This window comes from Ictalurus punctatus, chromosome 6 (genome assembly GCF_001660625.3).
Source record: "Ictalurus punctatus breed USDA103 chromosome 6, Coco_2.0, whole genome shotgun sequence".
Taxonomy (NCBI): Eukaryota; Metazoa; Chordata; class Actinopteri; order Siluriformes; family Ictaluridae; genus Ictalurus; species Ictalurus punctatus.
Genome location: NC_030421.2, coordinates 6,097,501 through 6,118,692, shown reverse-complemented (window position 1 = coordinate 6,118,692; position 21,192 = coordinate 6,097,501). Strand labels below are relative to the sequence as shown.

The 21,192-nt window shown below is 42.6% G+C and overlaps 1 protein-coding gene across 6 annotated transcripts in view; it reads right to left on the bottom strand.

Annotated features, from left to right (window-relative positions):
- The window catches only part of LOC108266386 (receptor tyrosine-protein kinase erbB-4), a 338,116-nt gene that overhangs the window by 175,530 nt on the left and 141,394 nt on the right, over window positions 1–21,192 (bottom strand). For 5 of the 6 annotated variants that reach the window (XM_017469591.3, XM_017469592.3, XM_053680749.1 and 2 more), the window contains one exon: window positions 3,299–3,450. In XM_017469591.3, coding sequence (XP_017325080.1) covers window positions 3,299–3,450 — 152 coding nt within the window. Of the gene's footprint in view, window positions 1–3,298; window positions 3,451–18,883; window positions 18,902–21,192 lie in introns of those variants that run through there. The other variant, XM_053680748.1, reaches the window with a different exon arrangement.

Sequence of the window (21,192 nt, the reverse complement as noted above, 5' to 3'; positions counted from 1 at the left end):
ACATATACGTTACAGCAGAGTGAAATTCTTTTCTTTGCATACCCCGGCATGTTAGGAAGTTAGGGTCAGAGTGCAGGGTCAGCCATGATACAGCGCCCCCTGGAGCAGAGATGGTTAATGGCCTTGCTCAAGGGCCCAACAGTGGCAGCTTGGCAGTGCTGGGGCTTGAACCCCCGACCTTCTAATCAGTAACCCAGAGCCTTAACCGCCAAGCCACCACTGCCCCCGTTAACCAGAAAACTCTGTAGCACAAATTCCAAAACGCAACATGCCGATTCTTATCGTTATTTTTTGCAAAACTTCAAGGAGGGCTTCAGCAATCGGATCTAATGTGCGAGCTCCTCAAAATATTCCATCATGTACAGTACAACGTTGATAACCGAATGCAGCCATCACGAGAAATATGCGGCTCTTTTGTGTATTTCCTAAACTGAACTAAACTAACCCGGCTACGGTGAATACAACCATACAGTGGCGCTTGAAAGTTTGTGAACCCTTTAGTTTAATTGTCTATATTTCTGCATAAATATGACCTAATTTGCTCTATTGAACAAATCAGACAAAAATATTCTACTCTGTCGCTTATTTATTGAAGAAAATGATCCGATGTTACATATGTGTGAGTGGCGAAAAGTATGTGAACCTTTGCTTTCGCTACTCTTGGGCAGCATTAACTGTAACTAAACGTTTGGGGTAAGTGTTGATCGGTCCTGCATGTCGGCTTGGAGGAGTTTTATCCCGTTCCTCAGTACAGAACAGCTTCAACTCTGGGATGTTGGTGGGTTTCATCACATGAACTGCTTGCTTCAGGTCCTTCCACAACATCTCCACTGTATTAAGGTCAGGACGTCGACTCGGCCGTTCCAGAACATTATCTTTCTTTAACCGTTCTTTGGTAGAACGACTCGTGTGCTTAGGGTCGTTGTCTAGCAATGCAGAGCTTCCTTTTGTCTCCTGTTACTTAACAAGGTTATATCTGCTCACATAACAGGGGCTTGCATAACACATTCCTTTCACCGGTATCTTCCCGGGATAGAATTTAAAATTCTTTTCTTTGTTTTGAAAGCTCTTAACGGCCTGTGAACCTCACTGAATGTCTTTTTTTTCTTCTCCCCCCCCCCCATCTACGGCTCAACATGTGACCTGAGATCTGCAAATGTGAGCCTTCTAGAAATCCCCTCTGTATAATCCTGATCAAATTGGAAACCCTGCCTCCTTTAGTTCCTGCCTTTTGTTATTTAAAGTTACATTTTCAATTGCATTCCATTACCTTTGACGTACTTTATTCGTATTTCTTTTACTTCACTTTTCTCTCATTAAGAGTAATATTTCATTATTAATATTTAAATGTTTACTACTTGATTGTACGGCACTTTGGGCTACCACATGTATGAAAATTGCTCTATTGAGAATGTTTATTATTACCACAACATTTAGGGTATCTACTGTAAGAAGAAATTTATTTGAAATGTTATGACTTTGCAAGTGCAAGCCCATGTTTCATTGAGAATATCTGGAAAAATTTGCATGATGCAATTTGTAAAAAAAAAAAAAAATCCACCAATGCTTATATAATTTCCATGACGACCAATAAAATCCCGCTCGCCTGTTAGGAATTATACAGTCTGCTTGGTGCTACATGCTCGATTCCAGTCCTGCTGATGAGCGAACACATCGGGTGTGTGACAGTTGGGAACCAGTCCTGCGTTTTGGAAATGGAAACTGTGGGTTTATAAAGTACAAGTCCAACCCTCGGTTGCCATGTACTGACCTCAGCTTTGTGTGGAGCACTGCGGGAGTAACCAGACTCGATCCAAGATCGAGACCGTTAGCAACTCGGCTACAATTACCGCCCAGCGGGGCTTCACTGTTCTCCCCATCCGCTCAAATAAATCGAAGTTAGTCAGTGTGGACGGAGTCCGAATCAGTCAACCGGGGACTGGGGGGGTGAAAGGCAGGTCAGCAGGGGTTGCCAGTCATGTCTAAACGTACACCGCACACCCAGACGTTTTCCCTTTTTAAAAAAAAAATTGTTTCACTCGAGCGCTTCCGGAAGAAAAGCACGCTGACCTTTCTCCGCTTCCCCATTACCGCTTGGTGCGATTTCCCCTCACGCTGACATGAGAGCGAAGGAAGGATGCAATCAGGAGACTGACGAGGTCGAACGACAAATTATCCCATTTGCATTTCGGTTCTCTATTTTGTTTCGCTCTTGGATCATCAAAGGTCCCGTTCACCTCCGTTCTAACTAGGCGCGTAACCGAATACGACTACATTATGTGGAAGGAACAGATAAGTACAGAGATGAATACAAGGTGCACTATTGTTTTTGGATTTCTTCTCCTTTTTTTTCTCCCGTTTATCGTCAGTCATTATCGTTAGTTGTAAACCCAAAAACTAAATCCAAATACTAAAATACTATTAGATTGCTATCAGGTATAATAATCCATCCATCCATCCATCTTCTATAGCGCTTTATCCTTTTCAGGGTCACGGGGAACCTGGAGTCTATCCCAGGGAGCATGGTGCACAAGGCGGGGTACACCCTGGACAGGGTGCCAATCCATCGCAGGGCACAATCACATACACACTCACACACCCATTCATACACTACAGACACTTTAGACACGCCAATCAGCCTACCATGCATGTGTTTGGACTGGGGGAGGAAACCGGAGTACCCGGAGGAAACCCCCGCAGCACGGGGAGAACATGCAAACTCCGCACACACAGGGCCACGGTGGGAATCGAACCCCCGACCCTGGCGGTGTGAGGCAAATGTGCTAACCTCTAAGACACCGTGCGCCCTAGGTAGTATAATAATAATAATAATAATAATAATAATAATAATAATAATAATAATAATAATAATAATAATAATAATAATAATAATAATAATAATAATAATAGGGAAAGATATTGCTGCTTTGGAAGATACTCTAGTTAGCTTACTTGTTAATATTAGACACAAATCTTGCCAGTTATGATCTCGAGAGACGTAGCAAATAGTAAGGTTATGATCTTAAGCCACGCCCACTTTCGAATACATATACTGATACAGTAGCATTGTGTTACTCTCAACATGTTTTGGAGCAGTGGAATATTTCTGAATTTCTACACGTATGCCTCTGTGAGTCCTACGTAGTCATTCTTAACAACCTCAGAAGACCTTTTTTTTTTTTTTTTTAATGGCTTTTCAAATATCAGACTTTGGAATGTGACATGATTTTTGGGTTGGCATTTCAACCTTGCGCTATGAGTCTACAGATCCCAGGATGAGCAGCGGTTCATTTCCTACCCTGAGAAATGACAGATCCCGGTTATGGTCGATGTTGGTGATCTCCAGGTTGCCCATCACCACCTCGCAGTTCTCATAGTACTTGCGCAGGATCCGGTACTTCTGCTCTAGATCTGACAGGGTACTCAGTTTGTTTTCTGTGCCCGTGCACACTGCAGAGAGAGTGAGAGAGAGTGAGAGAGAGAGAGAAATGGAGAGAAATGGAGACAGAGAGATTACATTCTGGAACCAATTTAAGCAATTGACAGCAATTTTACACAAAGTTATTTTACACTAGATTAGAATTACATAGACTTTTCCTGTACGTAACGAACTCAGCGTGTAGAAGAGCGCGCGCGCACACACACACACACACAACAATCTAAACAAAGTCGCACACTTCTGAATTGGTAACCTTTTTCCGACTCAAGATGTACGTAGATATGAGGTTTGAGATTCAAATTATGGGTAATGTTTATATAAAAACAGCATCTCTCACGCGAGCACCTTAACACCCTGTAAATTGTCATACGTTCCCAAATCGAAAGACGGACCGCTCGAGTTCTGCCGAACCCCATGTAAGAAAATGAGAAATATTATACCATAGTGTTGCTGAATGCTCGATTCTGATTGGTCAGGAGGTGTTGATTCATTTTCTATCGCAGCAGCTCTGACAGAAGCGCAGCTGCAAATCACAGGTTTATACGAATTCACTAGTTCTGGCATGTTATCGTTTCTATAGTAATTAGTAATGCATTCGTGTAGATTTGTTGACATGGTTTGACTTTTCGCTAAGGAGACGTTTATTGAATAATTTTTTTTTTTTTTGGAAGGAGTCTCCAGTGCCAGCGCTTTGTAACAGTCAGAGGGTAAGCTGTAAGTTTTCAAATCAAATCATAGGAAAGTCTTCAGTATGGTTTCCCAGTAACATGACAAGCTGCATTTTTGGTTTGATTAACTTCGAGAGAGAGCGAGAGAGAGAAAAATAAATATTAACTGTAATTGGCAAATTGCTGTGGTATAAGTGGAATTAAAATACTTTGAGACATGCTGTTTTTGGAAAATAATCAATCATCGTGTTATTTATTTTCCTATAATGGCACACCCTCAAGTGTTAAACACTTATAGATTATCCATCCATCCATCCATCCATCCATTTTCTGTACCGCACTTACACACTAGACAGAACCCAGTCCAAGCACGTAGCTAAACAGACAAATTCCCAACACTGACTGTTGTGCAGCCTGACAATGTGACAAGCCAACCAGTCACTAACCACTTGACCATTGCTCTTCCATCGCTCAGCTATTGATTTTGACATTGAGCCTGAAGTGTTTTTCTTCCTCTATTCATCAAATCACTGTTAGCTAGCCAGCTAAAATTGACAGGCGAGCAACGGGAGACTTTGGGGAAAGTAAAAACTGGCGACTCTCCCGGTTGAATATGGACGGTTGGCAAGCGCGCCCCGGTTGAATATGTTACGGCCGGGTTCGTCCTACAGGTTCATCCTATCAAACCTGACAAGTAATTAAACACAGCCACTTCCACCCATCATGCAGTTTTGAGCACTCAAAGACATCTGCCATCTGCAGCATCAGCTGGCGCTGCCCGGCAGGCTCCGACAGCACAGGAGAATAAACCCCGCACTCTCACGCTCCACCGAGCTGCTGTCACAACAGCCTGCGGCGTCTGAGAGAGAGGAGGGGAAAGAGAGAGAGAGAGAGAAAGAAAGAAAGAGAAAGAGCAAGCCAACAACAGGCTCGTGGTACATTAGACAATGGCAGCACACTGAAAGCGCACAGTGGCTACAAATCCACGTAGGCAGACTTGCGCGAGAGTGTTTACAAGCCCGATTCAATAAATACACCAGTCACATTACAGAGAAATCCCTAAGCAGCCAGTAAGAAGGACTCCATGGTATGATTTGACCCCACCCATCTACACCAGTGGCGTTATGAAACACACTTGCTAACAGGAGAGCCAGCAAGGCGTCAAAACTGACTGATCTCCTCCTCCAGCAATGGCATGTTTTCTTCATCGAGTGTCACCCAGGCATAGAATCAGCTGTCTTCAATAGCGCTTAGAACGATTGTTGCTATTTGTTTCGGTCTTGTATCGATATATCAATTTCCCCGTGTTTTGATTTACATTTATTCACTTAGCAGACGCTTTTAACCAAAGTGACTTACAAATGAGAAAGATACAAGCAAAGCGATATATCAAGCAGAGAACAATACAAGAAGTGCTACCATACGAGATCTATTAATTGAATTCCAGAAGAAGCAAAGTGCAGAGTAGAGGTGTAAGTGCATTTTATTTATTTATTTATTTTTTTATTATGAGTTGGTTAGGTGTTCATGGAAGAGGTGGGTCTTTAGCTGTTTTTTGAAGATGGTGAGAGATTCTGTGGTCCGGATTGAGATTGGAAGTTCATTCCACCACTGAGGAACAGTTAGTGTGAAGGTTCTGGAAAGGGACCTTGCGCCACGCTGAGTTGGAACTGCTAAACGTCGGTCGCTAATCGATCTCAGATTGCGAGAGGGAACGTAGGCCTTCAGGAGAGAGTTGAGGTAGGAGGGCGCTGTTCCTGATAAGGACTCGTAGGTGAGCATCAAGGCCTTGAACTTGATGCGGGCGGCTACAGGAAGCCAGTGGAGGGAGATGAAAAGGGGTGTGATTTGGACCTCTTTGACCCAAAACACAACTCAAGCTTTCTTCGGTCGCATATTACGAACACACACACAAAAAAAAATTTTTTTTCGCCTAAACTATTTCAACCTGAAGTTTAGCCGGTCTGATTTTTGGCCCGATTTTCTTGTCGCACTGTCAAATAATTCTTTGGTTCCTTGAAGTCCAAGACTGCACGATGTGTACGATTCAGTGCCACTGTGACCGAAGATGGCTGACGACAAATTCTGGCGTGCGAGTGTAGCGCTGCTACGATGTCACCGATAGGACGACACGAAACAAAACGTAAACAAAACATGCTACTCACTGACGCTCACTGACTTATTCGCACCGACTCACGTTGAAAAATCTTTGTGTTTATGTGAGGCCATTTTCTGGATACAAAACAGATCTTCCTCAGACAATCTGACCTTATCGTACAGCCGAGATTTTACAGGGATCCCGATACAGTGTGAGAAGTAAAAAAATCTTAATGTCTAAAAGAACACTGAAATTTCACAATCGAAATGCAGAGGTGAATACTATACAAGAAGATTCAACACCTCTCAAGCAATCTCTCTCTCTCTCAAATTCTCACAACCTATTTTTTTTTATCCAAACCTTTGATAAAGACAGCTCAGGGCTCCAAAACTCATATTGCCCTTCCCTCTGTCGGGTCGTTGCTCATTCTTCTAGCGTTTTATTTATTTATTTATTTATTCATCAATTAAAAACAACGAAAGAATAAGAATAACAAAACTCTCATCTTCAAGGTAGCTAGTCTCTGTGGAAACAAATAAGACTTTGTTGAAATAATACCCTTGACCCCTTATTTCATTGCGACATACAAAAGCCGGGGGGGGGGGGATCGGGAGAATGACGAAATTAAGAAATGAGAGGAACCGTGTACAGGTCAGCTGTTGGCCTCGGCGTTTTCAATAAGTGCTAGCACGCATTAGAGGGAGGGAGGGAGGGAGGTAGGTATTATAAAGTTCGGTTACTGGTAATAAACAGTTATTGCACCCTCGAGGCTTTAATGCTGATATTACACAGGAATTGTGGGATTGAGGTTCGTGGAGAAGGGAGGAGAGATGGTGGTGGTGGTGGTGGTAAGGGGGGTCTTTATATTTGCACAGCTGACAATTCAATAAAATCCTCACCTGTGGGAGGTGCCAACCTTGAACATACTCACGCAGATCAACTATGCATGACTACTTAAGGTCAGGGTAAGGGGGCGGGGCTAGCAGTCAGAACTTTTCTTTGAAGACTTCATTAATTAAATTTCCAATTAAACCACCTATTAACTCTAGAGATGTACATATCTAATACGGATACTCACAGTTTTTATTATCGCATAGCAACAAAGTCTTGCCTTTTTATTTATTTATTTTTTTAAACAATTGCAGTTCTGAGATTATATACGTGTAGCCTGTAGTTACTTTTTCGGATTTCTGATACTTCTGAATTGTTTACCAGTTGACGTTACTTTGCTTACTCATCTTGTTTTGAGCGCTGATTGTTTGGCCATTAGGTTTAGACCCTTTTACCTGCATTTACATTTAAAATTTACTCATTTGGTTGCTATTACAGCTACGATTATGTTCTTTGTTAATCCAAAATAAACTGCACTTTCTTCCTACCGCTCTCACTTTTCAGTCAATCCGAGCCTAGGGGCAGGTCTTTGGGATGTTCAACCTTACTTACCATGACTCTTTCTAGTCTTTTTGCAAGAAACAAATCAAACAAAAGCGATTGAAATAGTTCGACACAACGAATGCTTCAAGTGGTTTCCCCAAATTCAACTGATAATGCAACTTATAATGTTTCAAAATTATTCACCCCCCTGAATGGAATCCCTCACAACAGCACAGATATGCAAAACAGGTGTTGTCTCAAGCACACCTGATGTGACTAATCAAGGGCTTCATTAGTTGCACCAGTTTTGAGCTGGAACATGTGCAATGCCTGAAATGACTAGGGGCAGAAAATACCTGGAATACCTTGAAATACCTGGACAGGGCAGAAAAAGGAAGTCATCAATGGCTGCAACCAGATTTCTGAGAAGGCCGATTGTGAAAAACACTTGAGTGACAGAACGCAGAAGGTTTCCATGCCAGAACTCCGAGACGTTCACCACTACTGACCCAAAAGGACAAGAAAAGTCGCTCAAAATCATATAAATAAACCACAGAAGTTTTGGGATTCTGTTCTGTGGCGCGATGAAACAAAACTGGAACTTTTCAGCACGACGGATCAGCGGTATGTCTGGAGGAGAAGAATGAAGAAAGAACACTATCCACAGTCGAGCATGGTGGTGGCTCGGTGATGCTCTGCGGCTGCTTTGCATCCCATGGCACTGGAAACCTGCAGCGTGTGGAAGGCGAGATGGATTCATTGAAGTATCAGGAAATCCTAGGAGAAAACATCATGAAGTCTGTGAGGAAGCTGAAGCTTGGGTGTCATCGGACCTTCCAACAGGACAGTGATCCCAAGCGTACCTCAAATTCCACTAAGACTTGGTTGCAGAAGAAGTCCTGGAAGATTCTACAGGGCCATCACAGGCACCTGACTTGAACCCCATAGAAAATCTCTGGTGGGATTTGAAGAAGGCGTTGCAGCATGCAAACCCAAGAATATTCCTGAACTGGAGGCCATTGCTCACGAGGAATGGGATAAGATTCCTCAGGAACGCTGCCAGAAACCGGTGTCTCGTTTGCAGCAGGTCATAACAGCAAAGGCGCTCTACTAAGTACTAAAGACGCTCGCCATGAAGGGGCTGAATCATTTTGAAACGGGAGAAATCATTATAAGTCGCATTTTCAGTTGAATTTGGGGAAACCACTTGAAGCATCCGTTATGTTGAACTATTCCAATCGCTTTTGTTTGATTTCTTCATCGCAAACAGCTGAAAGTCTGTAGAATTTTGTCAATAAACCTGATTTGCACCGGGGGTTGAATCATTTTGATCGCAACTGAAATTATTCAGAGTCATGTCTCTATTTGTGAGCACCACTGCTTAATCCGATTCCAGATGAAACAGGATGAAAGCTCTGTCTCGTCAGTGAATCTCCACACACAGCACCAGGCACGGAGATGTCAGTGTGGCACCGATGGCTTTATTTCCACTGCTTTATTCCCTTTACTCATTGTCTGGGGTTCGGGCTTCCTTTTTTGTTTTGCTTATCATCCCCGACATGATGGATCGAGGCAATGAATCATAAATCACAGTTTTTTTTTTTATTATGTTTAATTAATGAGAAGATTATAAGCCTTGGGTTTATAAGAATAAAAAAAAAAATAGGGGTGGTACGAAAGGATATGTGTGTGCATGCACGAGTATGTGCTCATGAGATAAAGAAGAGCTTTCGATACACAGAGACATTAATCACCTCGTTAACGGATAAGAGTTTTTCTTCTGCTGGAATCCCACAGGACCCAGTGTCTCAAAATAAGACACAAAATAAAGCCAGCAGATTTTGTCCAGCATTTTGATCAAAAGATCAACAACTTAAGTTCTAAAGTGACATCAACATTTATACAGGGAAAGTTTGTCAAAAGGTACACACACGGTATTATCTAGTTCAGGGGTTCCCAAACTTTTCCAGGGCAAGGCCCCCAAAATGGCATTAACATTTGACCGAGGCCCCCCTTTTGCAAGATGTCTTTAAACCACATTAAAAATAGACTTCTGAATATATCCCCCTTTTTTTTTTTTTTTAACAATTACATCTTACATCTTTACAATAGGAATTGATTGTGTGTGTGTGTGTGTGTGTGTGTGTGTGTGGTTGTCTGAGAGAGACAACTGAAAGAGAAAACATGCATTTATTTATTTTTCACACCAAATTGTTGAGGCCCCCCGGGCGCCCCCTGGCGGCCCCCAAGGGTGGCCCCCACTTTGAAAACCACTGATCTAGATGTTCAAATTACTTAAATCACCTACAGTACATGTAGATCACGTCTCTGATCCTGCAAAACGAGGTTTTCTTTCTTTCTTTCTTTATTTCTTTCATTGGCCTTTAGACCACCACAACTCTACACACTTGCCTTTAAGATGACGAGGGGAAAAAAAGGGGGGGGGGGGGGGGGGGGGGGGGGGGGGGGGGATGGAAAACGCAGACTGTAGGAGAAGTTCTTTAGTATTTTCTTTTCTGTCAAACGTAATGAATGAGAAGACAGCATGCGTTGCAATCACATTTAATTTAATCACGGCGAATCTGGTTTCATTTAACAAACCAAATAATCACAACGATTATTCTGCAGCTTATAAAATAGCACTTGATGCAGCACATGCGATTATTTTGCATCATATCTTTTTTTTTTCCCCCACACAATACTAAATCGTCACGTACACTTTTTAAAAAATTATTCTTATTTTAAATCATGCTTTTAACTCGCTAACTCACTACTTTGAGTAGTCTAATTAATAAAATAATGCCAACGTTTTTGTTGATTTCAGTTCTCCTTCTGTAAAGAAAATGGTACCACAGTTCAAAGGACAAGCTGACCAAACTCTTCTCCGGTCCTCGAGATAAGCAATGATTATCTTTTATTATGTCTCTTCCGAGAAAACAAACAAACAAACAAACAAATATTATGTGTACTTTAAAAGGTCCGTACTATTAACTAATGACTAGTGTCATATTTACGTATATAATATTGGCCACAAATGGCATAATGTAGTTTTTTTTTCAGCATGGATACATCAAATTGTCAGAACGTAGCTATGGACTTAACACTGTTCCGCTCTCGAGCCTATCATACAAATAAACTGTAACCCAAAATGGATTTCAGACGACTTATCCCCATACCTTTCAGATGACTAGTATCTGAAGTACTCTATTTAATGCGATACTTGAAATACGATTCATGATTTCTGATGAGAATCGTTTTCCATTTTCTTAGGATCTTAGGATCAGCTGTGGCTGGTTCAATCAAGGAAATCACACTCTCCTACTTCTCGTTCATGCAAACACGCCACCTGGATAGGTATTATCCCATCACCAGGGCGCTTCTTTCAGTGTGCACTTGTCAGGGGTGATGTAAGTAGCTTGGCTGCTGTGGATGCTACTGTAGCACAGAAAGGTATCCCTTCAGTGGCAAGACAGTGACAGACAACCCGAGGATCATGACTGACTAGAGGGCAAGATAGCCAATACTCCAGCATGCGATCCTCTGGGAACCAGCTGAGTCTGCCCTGTGCTCCATTTGAGAAGAAAAAAGTTTGAGAAGGAAAGTGAGAGTGAGAAGCCTGGAAAGCTTATTCACCTTGACATGGTAGGAGAGCACATTGGTCCCACTTCTAATCTAAAGATAATGGCAAAGCCATTTCTCTCACCCTCCGCCAGGAAGTGTACCCCCCACACACACACAGAAGGTTTCTATCTTCTGAATTTGGCTCTGCGGTTATAAACAAGCATGTTCTCAGATCTCAGAAACTGAGTCTTGTCAAAGGGTGTTACACTTTCTTCAAGTTCGATATTTATGCTTTCCACCAAGAGAACATTAAACCAGATACAGATATTAGATTCGAAACAGAAAACAAAAAAACAAACCCCCCCTCAACATTAAAGTGTTAATTACTGAGATCTGGCACAAACACGGGCTGCATCCTCATCCAATTCAATCACACTTTTGTTTTCTTCTACAAAAAAAAAACAAACAAAAAAACAAAAGACACCCAGTGCAATTGATCAATCAAGCAACACATCCATCTATTATGAAAATTCAATACATAGCACGCTGCACAAAATGGTTTCATCAGCGAAAGCGTGCTAGTTTATCGAACGCAGATAAAGTCACGCATGGATCTAACTCGTTCGCTGGACCTGCAGTAATGATAGGAAAGGTCACGCCAATAGCTAGTGACTCGCCAAATTAAATAAAGTCACAAATGTCACTTCTTCGAAGTAAACACTGTCGGTATTTCTGCTTGAGAATGACCAGTGTAGGACTTCAAATAGATTAAACTGCTGGTAAGTGCTAAACGAGTATTTATAATGTTTGTTTGTTTGTTTGTTTGTTTCAGCCAGTGGTATTTTGTGTACGGAAACGTTAACGAAGCTAATCTGCTAATACGCTAAGAGTACTAAGAACGGATCTGATTATATGCTCTCTAAAACATTCCGGATGATCCTTAGCGAATGTTTTCCCATGTTCCTTTGTGAAAGAGCTGCTAATCTTACCATCAGTCAGTAATCACGTCGTGTTCGGTACGCACCGTGAACAGAAAATCTGTGCACGCTGTTAGCCAGCTCATTCGCTCAAACCACACTAAACGTACAGTCCTGTCCCATCACGTACAGTCATTTCTACGTAGATTGGAGAACGTGCGCTTAGACTATTTACTTCTAGTATCTCGTCCAAAGGAATTTCCGAAATGAACGAATGAAGAAATCAAATATCGGTGAGTAATCCACCTCGTCTCACACGTGACTGTATTTACGTCGGCTATACGTGACTGAATCTCTCAATCCCTGCTGTTGATGCGTCACTGAAGCAGGCTGAAAGATATAAACCCAATCTGAGATCTAATATTGGGGCTTTTCTTGCTAGTGGTGCTTTTATTTTTAATCACCAAATGTTTAATCCATATGTTAACAGCTAATTTACTGGCTGCCAGTAAACATAGATATGTACACATGTATTTATTGTTTGATTTGGGGGAGTTGTTTTTTTCTTGAAAAACAGAGGGAGAGTCAATGAAAGAAATCCATACCAATTCGCATGACTCAAATCATATGAAAAGATCTGAAGGTTAAATTTAAGGGCGGGGCTGGAGATCCTATCTCTCTAATTACTGCTTTATTTGTATGAAATCAAACTTCAATTCACATTTAATGACAATTAAATGCGAGTCCACGCGGCCCTTCGTCATTTGGCGCTAATATAAAACGGTACTGTCGATCGCGGATTGTCTCCGAAGCAGCCTTATCTACTGTATACAGTGTGACGCGACTTCAAACTCCCCACACGCACATTTGAGGCAGGAGAGAATGATTCATTTAAGGACAATTACTTTAGCGTGTCTCACTGAGATGTTTAGTCACTTCCTGTTATTGTCAATCATAGCTAAAATTATAATGGAACAGGGGCCATGAGACAGGATCTGCTTGTGTTATCGCTGCTCTGGGGCGGGTGATAAAACTGAAGTGGGGCTATTTCCGACAGCAGGGGTAAGTTTACAATGCTGAGGTTTATAGGTGGATCACGATAGTCGCTCTGTTCGGTATTCCTGACCAGAATGCGTCAGAATCCCCGCGAGACCGGGGTGGCGAAATTACCCACGATTCTCTCTCACTATCTCCTTCTGATTCTGTCTAACACGGTGACCATATGTGGACACTAATGACTGCGTCCAACCACTTCAGTCTGCTATCGCACTGGAACTCACACTGACCGCATCTCATGTTTCATTACCCGTAATCCCACACAGGCTCTTCTCCGTCCCCGGGCGTTTCAGCGACACGACACCAGAGGAAAATGTTCCAGGGCAGAATTCGCGTCTAAGAGCCTTGAGCCGATCCTGAAAGGGATCTGAGGGACTAAGCTGTGGGTTTATCTCGGTTGAGCGCAGACAGATTTACAGAGGGATAGAAGAGGAACTGTGGCCAAATCTTTCTGCTTGAGCACCAAATACAGAGCTTAGGCCTTTCATTCTTAATTCGCTCATTTTCATTTCTCTCTTGCGATAATTATAACGAGTGGATTGATTTATCAATTCATGAAATCCATTCATCAATCCCTAGATCTGCCAATCTTTGCTTTTGAGAGATTATGGAAATAAGCGCTTCTTTTAATGTGAATGCTGATTACTCTTACAAATTAGCATAATTAACGGTCGGACATTTCTAAGTATTCTTCTTCTTCTTCTTCTTCCTCTTCTTCTTCTTCTTCTTCTTATTATTATTTTAGAACATCAACAGAACTCCAAAAACAGTACGTGTTTAAAAAAAAAAAAAAGCAGCAGGTATCTTTTACGGTTCGGTTCGAGAGTCCAGCTTATTACTCCTCAGTTTATGCCATTTCAGACCTGCTAACGAACTGGCCATGTTTCAACCTGATTACCACGGGCTTACACTGTAACGTTTATGATTGCGGATCGTGGTACACCGCAACATGCCACCGCTGTTCCTGGCGTATAAATACACAGACATAATGACAAACTGTAAAGGTCACAGCCGAATCTATATTTGTAGAAAAATGGGGGGGGAGAGAGAAAGAAAAACACTTTCAAGGAGAACGCAGCAGGTAATGGGTTGCACAGACCAGATGATGAATATATTCCGTGATCGACAGTGTCGGAATGTCGACTGGGTCGCGGAAAAGCAGCGAGACGGGTTGTAAAAGAAAGTCGCAAAAATGTACTATTTTAGTTTGGAAATATTTCAGATGAAATAAAGCCAAGTCTGCAGTCGACTGCACTGCAGATTAGACCATACTAGGAAATGTCGCTCAAGCGCGAGTACAGTTGAGGTCATAAGTTCACGCACGCATTGCAGGATCTGCTAAAAAAAAAATCTTATTAGACGGATCATAAACAACAACAAAATAATGCACGTTGTTTTTATTTAGCCCGGCCCTGAATAAGCTATTTCACATAGCACATGTTTACACATATCCCACAAGACCCGATCGAAAGTTTACATACGCTTGATTCTTAATACTGTGTGTTGTTTAGTATGTTTTGTGATAGATCATGAATTCATGAGTCCATTGTTTGTCCTGAGCAGTTAAACCGCCCACTGATCTTCAGAAACAATCTGAAGATTGCTTTTCCAGCATCTTCTGCAGATTTCAGTCCTTTCCACCAGCTGTACTGTACGACGTCGTGATCCGTCTTTTCGCACTGAGGGACGACCGAGGGACTCGTACACGACTATTACGAAAGGTTCGAACGTTCACTGGTGCTCGAGAAGCCAACACGATACATCGAGAGCCGGGGTTTGTGTGCGTGTGTGGGGGGGTGTAAACTTTTAAACAGGATGATCGGTGTAAATCGTTATTATTTTGTCTTGAAAAAAGAAATGAAAACAGATCGAGAAAAACCGACAATATTCTACGGTCGTTCTGTGACTTTTTAGTACGAATATCGCCGCCTTAAGGTTATCCATAAAGCTAGTGCGCTCCAAAACAGTGACAGAATGCTGGACCAGTCATTTTGGTGACATCATCCTGCACTCCAGCTTCTCATCAGATTTTCTGTCCAATCAAACGTGCTCTAGAATCGAAAACAAGTGTCCCGCCCACAACATTATACAAATCCATGATACTAACTGCCAAGGAAGTTCCCGGGCTGTTAGGTAAGCTAACCGCTATTGGATATTTAAAAAGGGGGTGGAGGAGCTCGTTATGCCCCGCCCCGACTTCCTGCTTCAGTGGAAATTACGTCAAAACATCGAATAATGCTGCACGATCACGCGGACTTTAATAAACGACAACAGTTGCTATTACGTAACTCCCAGTCCCACTCCAACCCTGATTCACGGCACTTCATGAGTCTAAGTATGCTCGTAATTTCACATATCACCCTGTTTTAGTAGCTAAAAAATTGCGAAAAATTCTTGCACCGATGGTTAATCAATCACAAGCAACCATGACTCTAGCAAACACCACATCGCAGTCCTGACCCATGATCCTCTCCATAGTCCGAGCGATGCACTGAGGGGATTTGTGTGACGTTTGCTCTCTGAGAAAGCTTAAACAGCAGCAAAGCTAACCGCAATGGAGATACCATCTTCCGGCGTTAAATCCACCCAGCTGGACTGCACAGAAAGAGAGCTTCCTTTCAGCAGTATTCTCGGAAGAACCACCGGAGAGCCAGGACTCCACGAGCACAGCTGCGATTTAAGCTTCAGAGCAAGGACGAGTCTGCATGCTGACACAACGCTTTCCTCATCACGGCCCACAGGGGCCACAAACCCATTTTTGAGGTGCTTGTGTAGTCATAAATCCATGTCATGTGCTAATGGGTGGAAAAATGAAATAAATAAATAAATAGTTTACAGTCTACACACACCCACTGGGGATAACCTTCACAAAATGCGACGGGAATGATGCTAGTTGCTGAGCTTTGGTCTTTGGGTAGCAGGTGATGAGAGGGAGAAATAATGTAGATGCATTAAACAAGATGGAGGTTTTAATGGAAGTTTGACCCAAAAAAACCCCCACAAAATTGCCCTTCCACAAGACATTTTAAAGCCCGACATTTGTTTTTTCAATTATCTGCTGGAAATATCATGTAAAACCGTATCATAACTAAACAATAACAGATACAACTTTAGGAAACTCAACTGTTTCAGTTATCTGCTTTCTGGGTAATTTTTTATTTTTTTTTATCTTAAATCATCAGGAGGGCGGAGCCTTTCAGAAAAATACCGCATAGCATCCTGGAACTATCCAAAGAACCCTCGAGGAACCACTGTACTCCTAATACTTGACAAACATTCCACATATCTACAAGTGAATCCTTTTCATTTATTCAGAAATAATAATTTAAAAAAAAAAAAAAAAAAAAAACAACCTTAAGGGTTCTTTGGATCTCATAGGAAAGGTCTATTTAGAACCCTATAACAATATGTTTCCCAACCAGAGAGGGTTCTACCTACGCTAGAACCCTTTTCGAAAGCAAATAAACAATCATCATCCAACGAATCCTTAAGGAACCCCCCCCCCCCTCCCCCCCTTTCTAAGAGTCCTACATTTTTTTTTCCTGTTCTGCATCTAGAACATTATTTCAATATGTAGTAAATGCAATTTCTAAAATTGGAGCGGGGGAAAAAAAATATATAGAAGCGCATATAGACCCCTGACAGCAGTCTTATTCTCTATCACAGGGGGTTCTCTCTAAGCTGCGTACTTGTAATGATGCTCCCAGGCAGAAAAAGTTCCCTGAGGAACTTTTTTTTGTTGTTGTTGTTTAAAATATAGGATCTTAATTCTCCTTATACCCGACATACAGTTTCCTGTCCTTTGGTGTCATTGGAAAAAAAACAAAAAAACATCCAGACAATTATTCACAAGAGACGTATACGATAAAATCCCTTAGAGTCTGCAAATTACCGAGACCACAGCTGTATAAGTGTTTACGCTGCACTCTTATTCGCCCGATGTTCTCGATTTATCTTTTATTCTCCGTGCATGTCTCAAGGGCGGTCTCTTTGCTCAAGCGTCGTTCGGGTGGAAGCGAAACTGTAGTTTTTCCAGCGCGTTTCCAGCACGGGTGACCGCCGTCATCAATTACCGCACGCCCCTGGTCCACGTGTGCAGCGGTGTATCCTTCGTTACGCGTCTCTCCCCCTCGACTCCCACAATGAATCTTAATCTCATCCCCAAACACTCACCATCAATTACCTCCGTCCGCTCCACCCGGGACGGGAGGAGAGGAAAGAGGAAAGGACTTGAGCTAATTTGTCCTCAGGAATTGCCTAAGGGAATCATTGCTCACAGCAGGGAGTTTGAAGGAGGGGGGAGGGGGGGGGAGGAATGAAAAGACGAGGCTCTCTGTAGGTGGAAGACAGGTGAAGGCCACCTGAAAGAATAAATGGACCATCATTGTGGATCTCGATTTACTACGGAATGAGGCCTTCCATGTAACCTACATTAAATGGGAGGGTTTTGTTTTTTTCTTTCTCCGAAGAAAGGCATCACGTGTGACGCCATCATGTGCGAACACGAGTACAGCTAAAAGGTCTCGTTTACCAACAAACATCGCTTCGGGAGACAATTTCGTGCGATTGCGATTTCTCCGATTGGAGTAGTTTTCCGCGAAAAGAGCACGGAAAACTAAAATAAATAAATAAATAAACGGGGACACTTATACGCCTCAGTCTCTTCAGTTAAGGTTTGGTCTTTTCCTGCTCCGGAGACGTTAAATAAGTTTTATTTGCTTCCCCAACTGCCAAGGTGTACCATACAGCGAGCGTATGGCGAGAGCACGACGGTGGTAATCCATCGCCGTGCTGCGTTCCCTGCTCCACTCGTTTTCTTTTTCATCCGTCTTACTCATGTGCAGAGCCATCTCTCTCTCTCTCTCTGCTCAGACATAGCCGGTTCCTCCTCTACTTTCTGAAAACTCCTCATTTCTCTTCCCTTCTGTCTCATTTCTCATATTCTCCCACTCAACTCCCCCGATCGTCCTCACTGACATCACCTGTTCCGACAATTTATTACTCCATCTCTCTTCTTTCCATCTCAGTAACTGTGTCTGCGAGGGATGTAACCCAATATGAATACATTGCTCTAAACAGATCCGAAGAGGAGGCACACTGATCTACTGGATGGTGTTTATTTATTGAGTTTGGCAGAAAGATTCGCAGGGCATCCGGGTGACACGCGAGGTACTCCTTGACACGAACGGTTGCAACAAACTGGGGAGTTTTTACTTCCGTGTTTTACGGAGGTTAGATATGAAGCTTGCGGGACAAGCAAAGACCACGATCGCTAACGCGTGCGTGGAGAATTCATTAACGCGCCCATAGTAACCGCTCGGTCAGGATCCTTGTGGATTAAACTAGGCCAGTGGTTTTCAAATCGGACCAATTATAGACTGTAGGAACTGTTTGAGCCAGAATTCGCACACCACTGACATTTCTACATATTATTATTATTATTATTATTATTATTATTATTATTATTATTGTTTTCCCAATGGCTTCAAGGACATAGTGTTGGGATCATGTTTAATACTCCGAAACAAGGAGAAAGAACGAACCGAAATTCTTTCTGGTTTAGGCCACACCCACAGACCTCTGTGCATGTGAACTACAACACACCGTGCACGCCTCCACGTTCGTCTTTTGTGAGCAACACGCTAGCCAGCTACTTGCGATGAGTGATGTATATTTACGTCCTCAAATCGGTGAACTGTACAGTCAGTCTCATCGATTCCACAAGCGATTATGTCTGTATGTTACTCGTGTACACAGTATAACTACTCACTAAACGGTAGGACGTGCTAATGTGTTTACTCTTCGTGCTGGGAGCAGCCATGTTGATTTTGGTGTAACTCGCTGAACTCAGAGTTGAGGAGGCCATCTTGAGTTCCTGAGTAGGATGTTTCCTTTTTTTCTTGAACAAAAACAAAACGAGTCCTGAACAAAAACAAAACAAAATGATATATTTGTACATGTTAAACATTTACTGACCGAATTCAAACAACTGCACTTTAATTTTTCGATTTAAATGCATTTCAAGTAAACACCCAACCCCCCCCCCCCCCCCCCCCCCCCGAGTACAAAACGGGTCGGAATTCTCGTCCGGGTTAATTGATGTGGTAGATCGAGCGCTGGATTAGATTAGATTAGAAAACGCTGGAGTATTTCTTCCAAAAATACGGCTTTCCCCGTACGCACTAAATCTCTGTGACTTCCCAGAGAAAACACGACCACGCTCGTTCCACCGTTCCCCGAGATAAACACCACACACGGGGTGTATTTCTCCAAAATAAACGGCACGATTGCAGCAATCCAACATTCTGCGAAAACCCACCCTAAATCAGCAGATCTCCCTTTCTGAGGAGGAGGTCTAATATATTCCGATAGGTATCGCGGCCCATCTCAAAAAGCCGCGGCGTTCGTGTTGGTTTATTACACGTGAGAGACGTTGCGGCAGATCGGCCGAGCGTCTTAATGAAAGCGGGATTGCATCCGTCCCTCCGAGCTGCCATGGCGGCAAAACAGGAGGGAAATCCAGCGGCGACTGGAAGGATGACTGAAAACCGGAGCATATTAACCAGGCGTGCGTGTCTCGACGTGCGGCCTCCGGATTCACGTTTGATTCGCGCAGGCCTATCCTGTTCGTCACGCATCGGATTGATTATAACAGGTTTTAATGCTGAGTCGAGGACTGTAAATATCCTCGGCGCTGACATTTACAACAGTGTACAAACGTGCGGCTCATGCAATCATGGACGGATACGCAGCGGAATTACTAAAGCGGGGAACAAATTGAGGTTGTAATAAAAAAAACGTGTATAAATTACGAGGACGGACGGCAGCATGATGAAGAGATAGAGGTTGTGGATAGGCGGCGTGATGGGTGGTGTACACGTCCCCTTAGGTTATACAATATAATATGGACAATAGACGAAGCAAACAAGGCCACAGGGGTCTGTGCGGTCTATTGAACACTCACTGACCTGCTGTGTAAGTTCTGCTCAGATTGTTAATGCATGTAGCATGCACACTCTGATCGCTGCAGTAAAATGGCAGCATTTTAATTCGTTAAGATCAATCTACGGAAGCCCATTTCCGCTACGGAGGGGAAAAAAAAAGAAAAAGGTCACTGCGACTTTATATCTCAGAATCGCGATTCTTTATATTTTTGAGTGTCACAACTTCTCACAACAACGTCTCACAACTTCCGACTTTGTTTTCTCACACCCGCGTGTTCATATCGCACAGTTCTCTTTGTTTCTCGCAATCCTGACTTTACTGCTCTCAATTTTGAGTTAACATCTCGTACTTCTAACGTCCCCCCCCCCCCCCCCCCCCACAAAAAAAAGTCTGAATTGCGAGAGGTTAACTCGTAACTGCGAGAAATAAAGTCAGAATCGCGAGATGTTATCTTGTAATTGTCAGAAAAAAGTCAGAATTGCGAGAGGTTAACTCGTAATTGCGAGAGGTTAACTCGTAGTTGCGAGAACAAAAGTCAGAATTGCGAGAGGTTAACTCGTAACTGCGAGAAATAAAGTCAGAATCGCGAGATGTTATCTTGTAATTGTCAGAAAAAAGTCAGAATTGCGAGAGGTTAACTCGTAATTGTGAGAGGTTAACTCGTAGTTGCGAGAATAAAAGTCAGAATTGCGAGAGGTTAACTCGTAATTGCGAGAAAAATGTCAGAATTGTGAGAGGTTAACTCGTAATTGCGAGAAAAATGTCAGAATTGTGAGAGGTTAAGTCGTAATTGCGAGAAAAAAGTCAGAATTGCGAGAGGTTAACTCGTAATTGTGAGAAAAAAGTCAGAATTGCTTGAAGTTAACTCGTAACTGCGAGAAAAAAGTCAGAATTGTGAGATGTTAACTCGTAATTGTGAGAAACAAGTCAGAATTGCGAGAGGTTAACTCGTAATTGCGAGAAAAACATCAGAATTGCTTGAAGTTAACTCGTAACTGCGAGAAAAAAGTCAGAATTGTGAGATGTTAACTCGTAATTGTGAGAAACAAGTCAGAATTGCGAGAGGTTAACTCGTAATTGTCAGAACAGTGTGAAATCAGTCACATTCCACCTCGCCTTGAGGCCACTTCATAT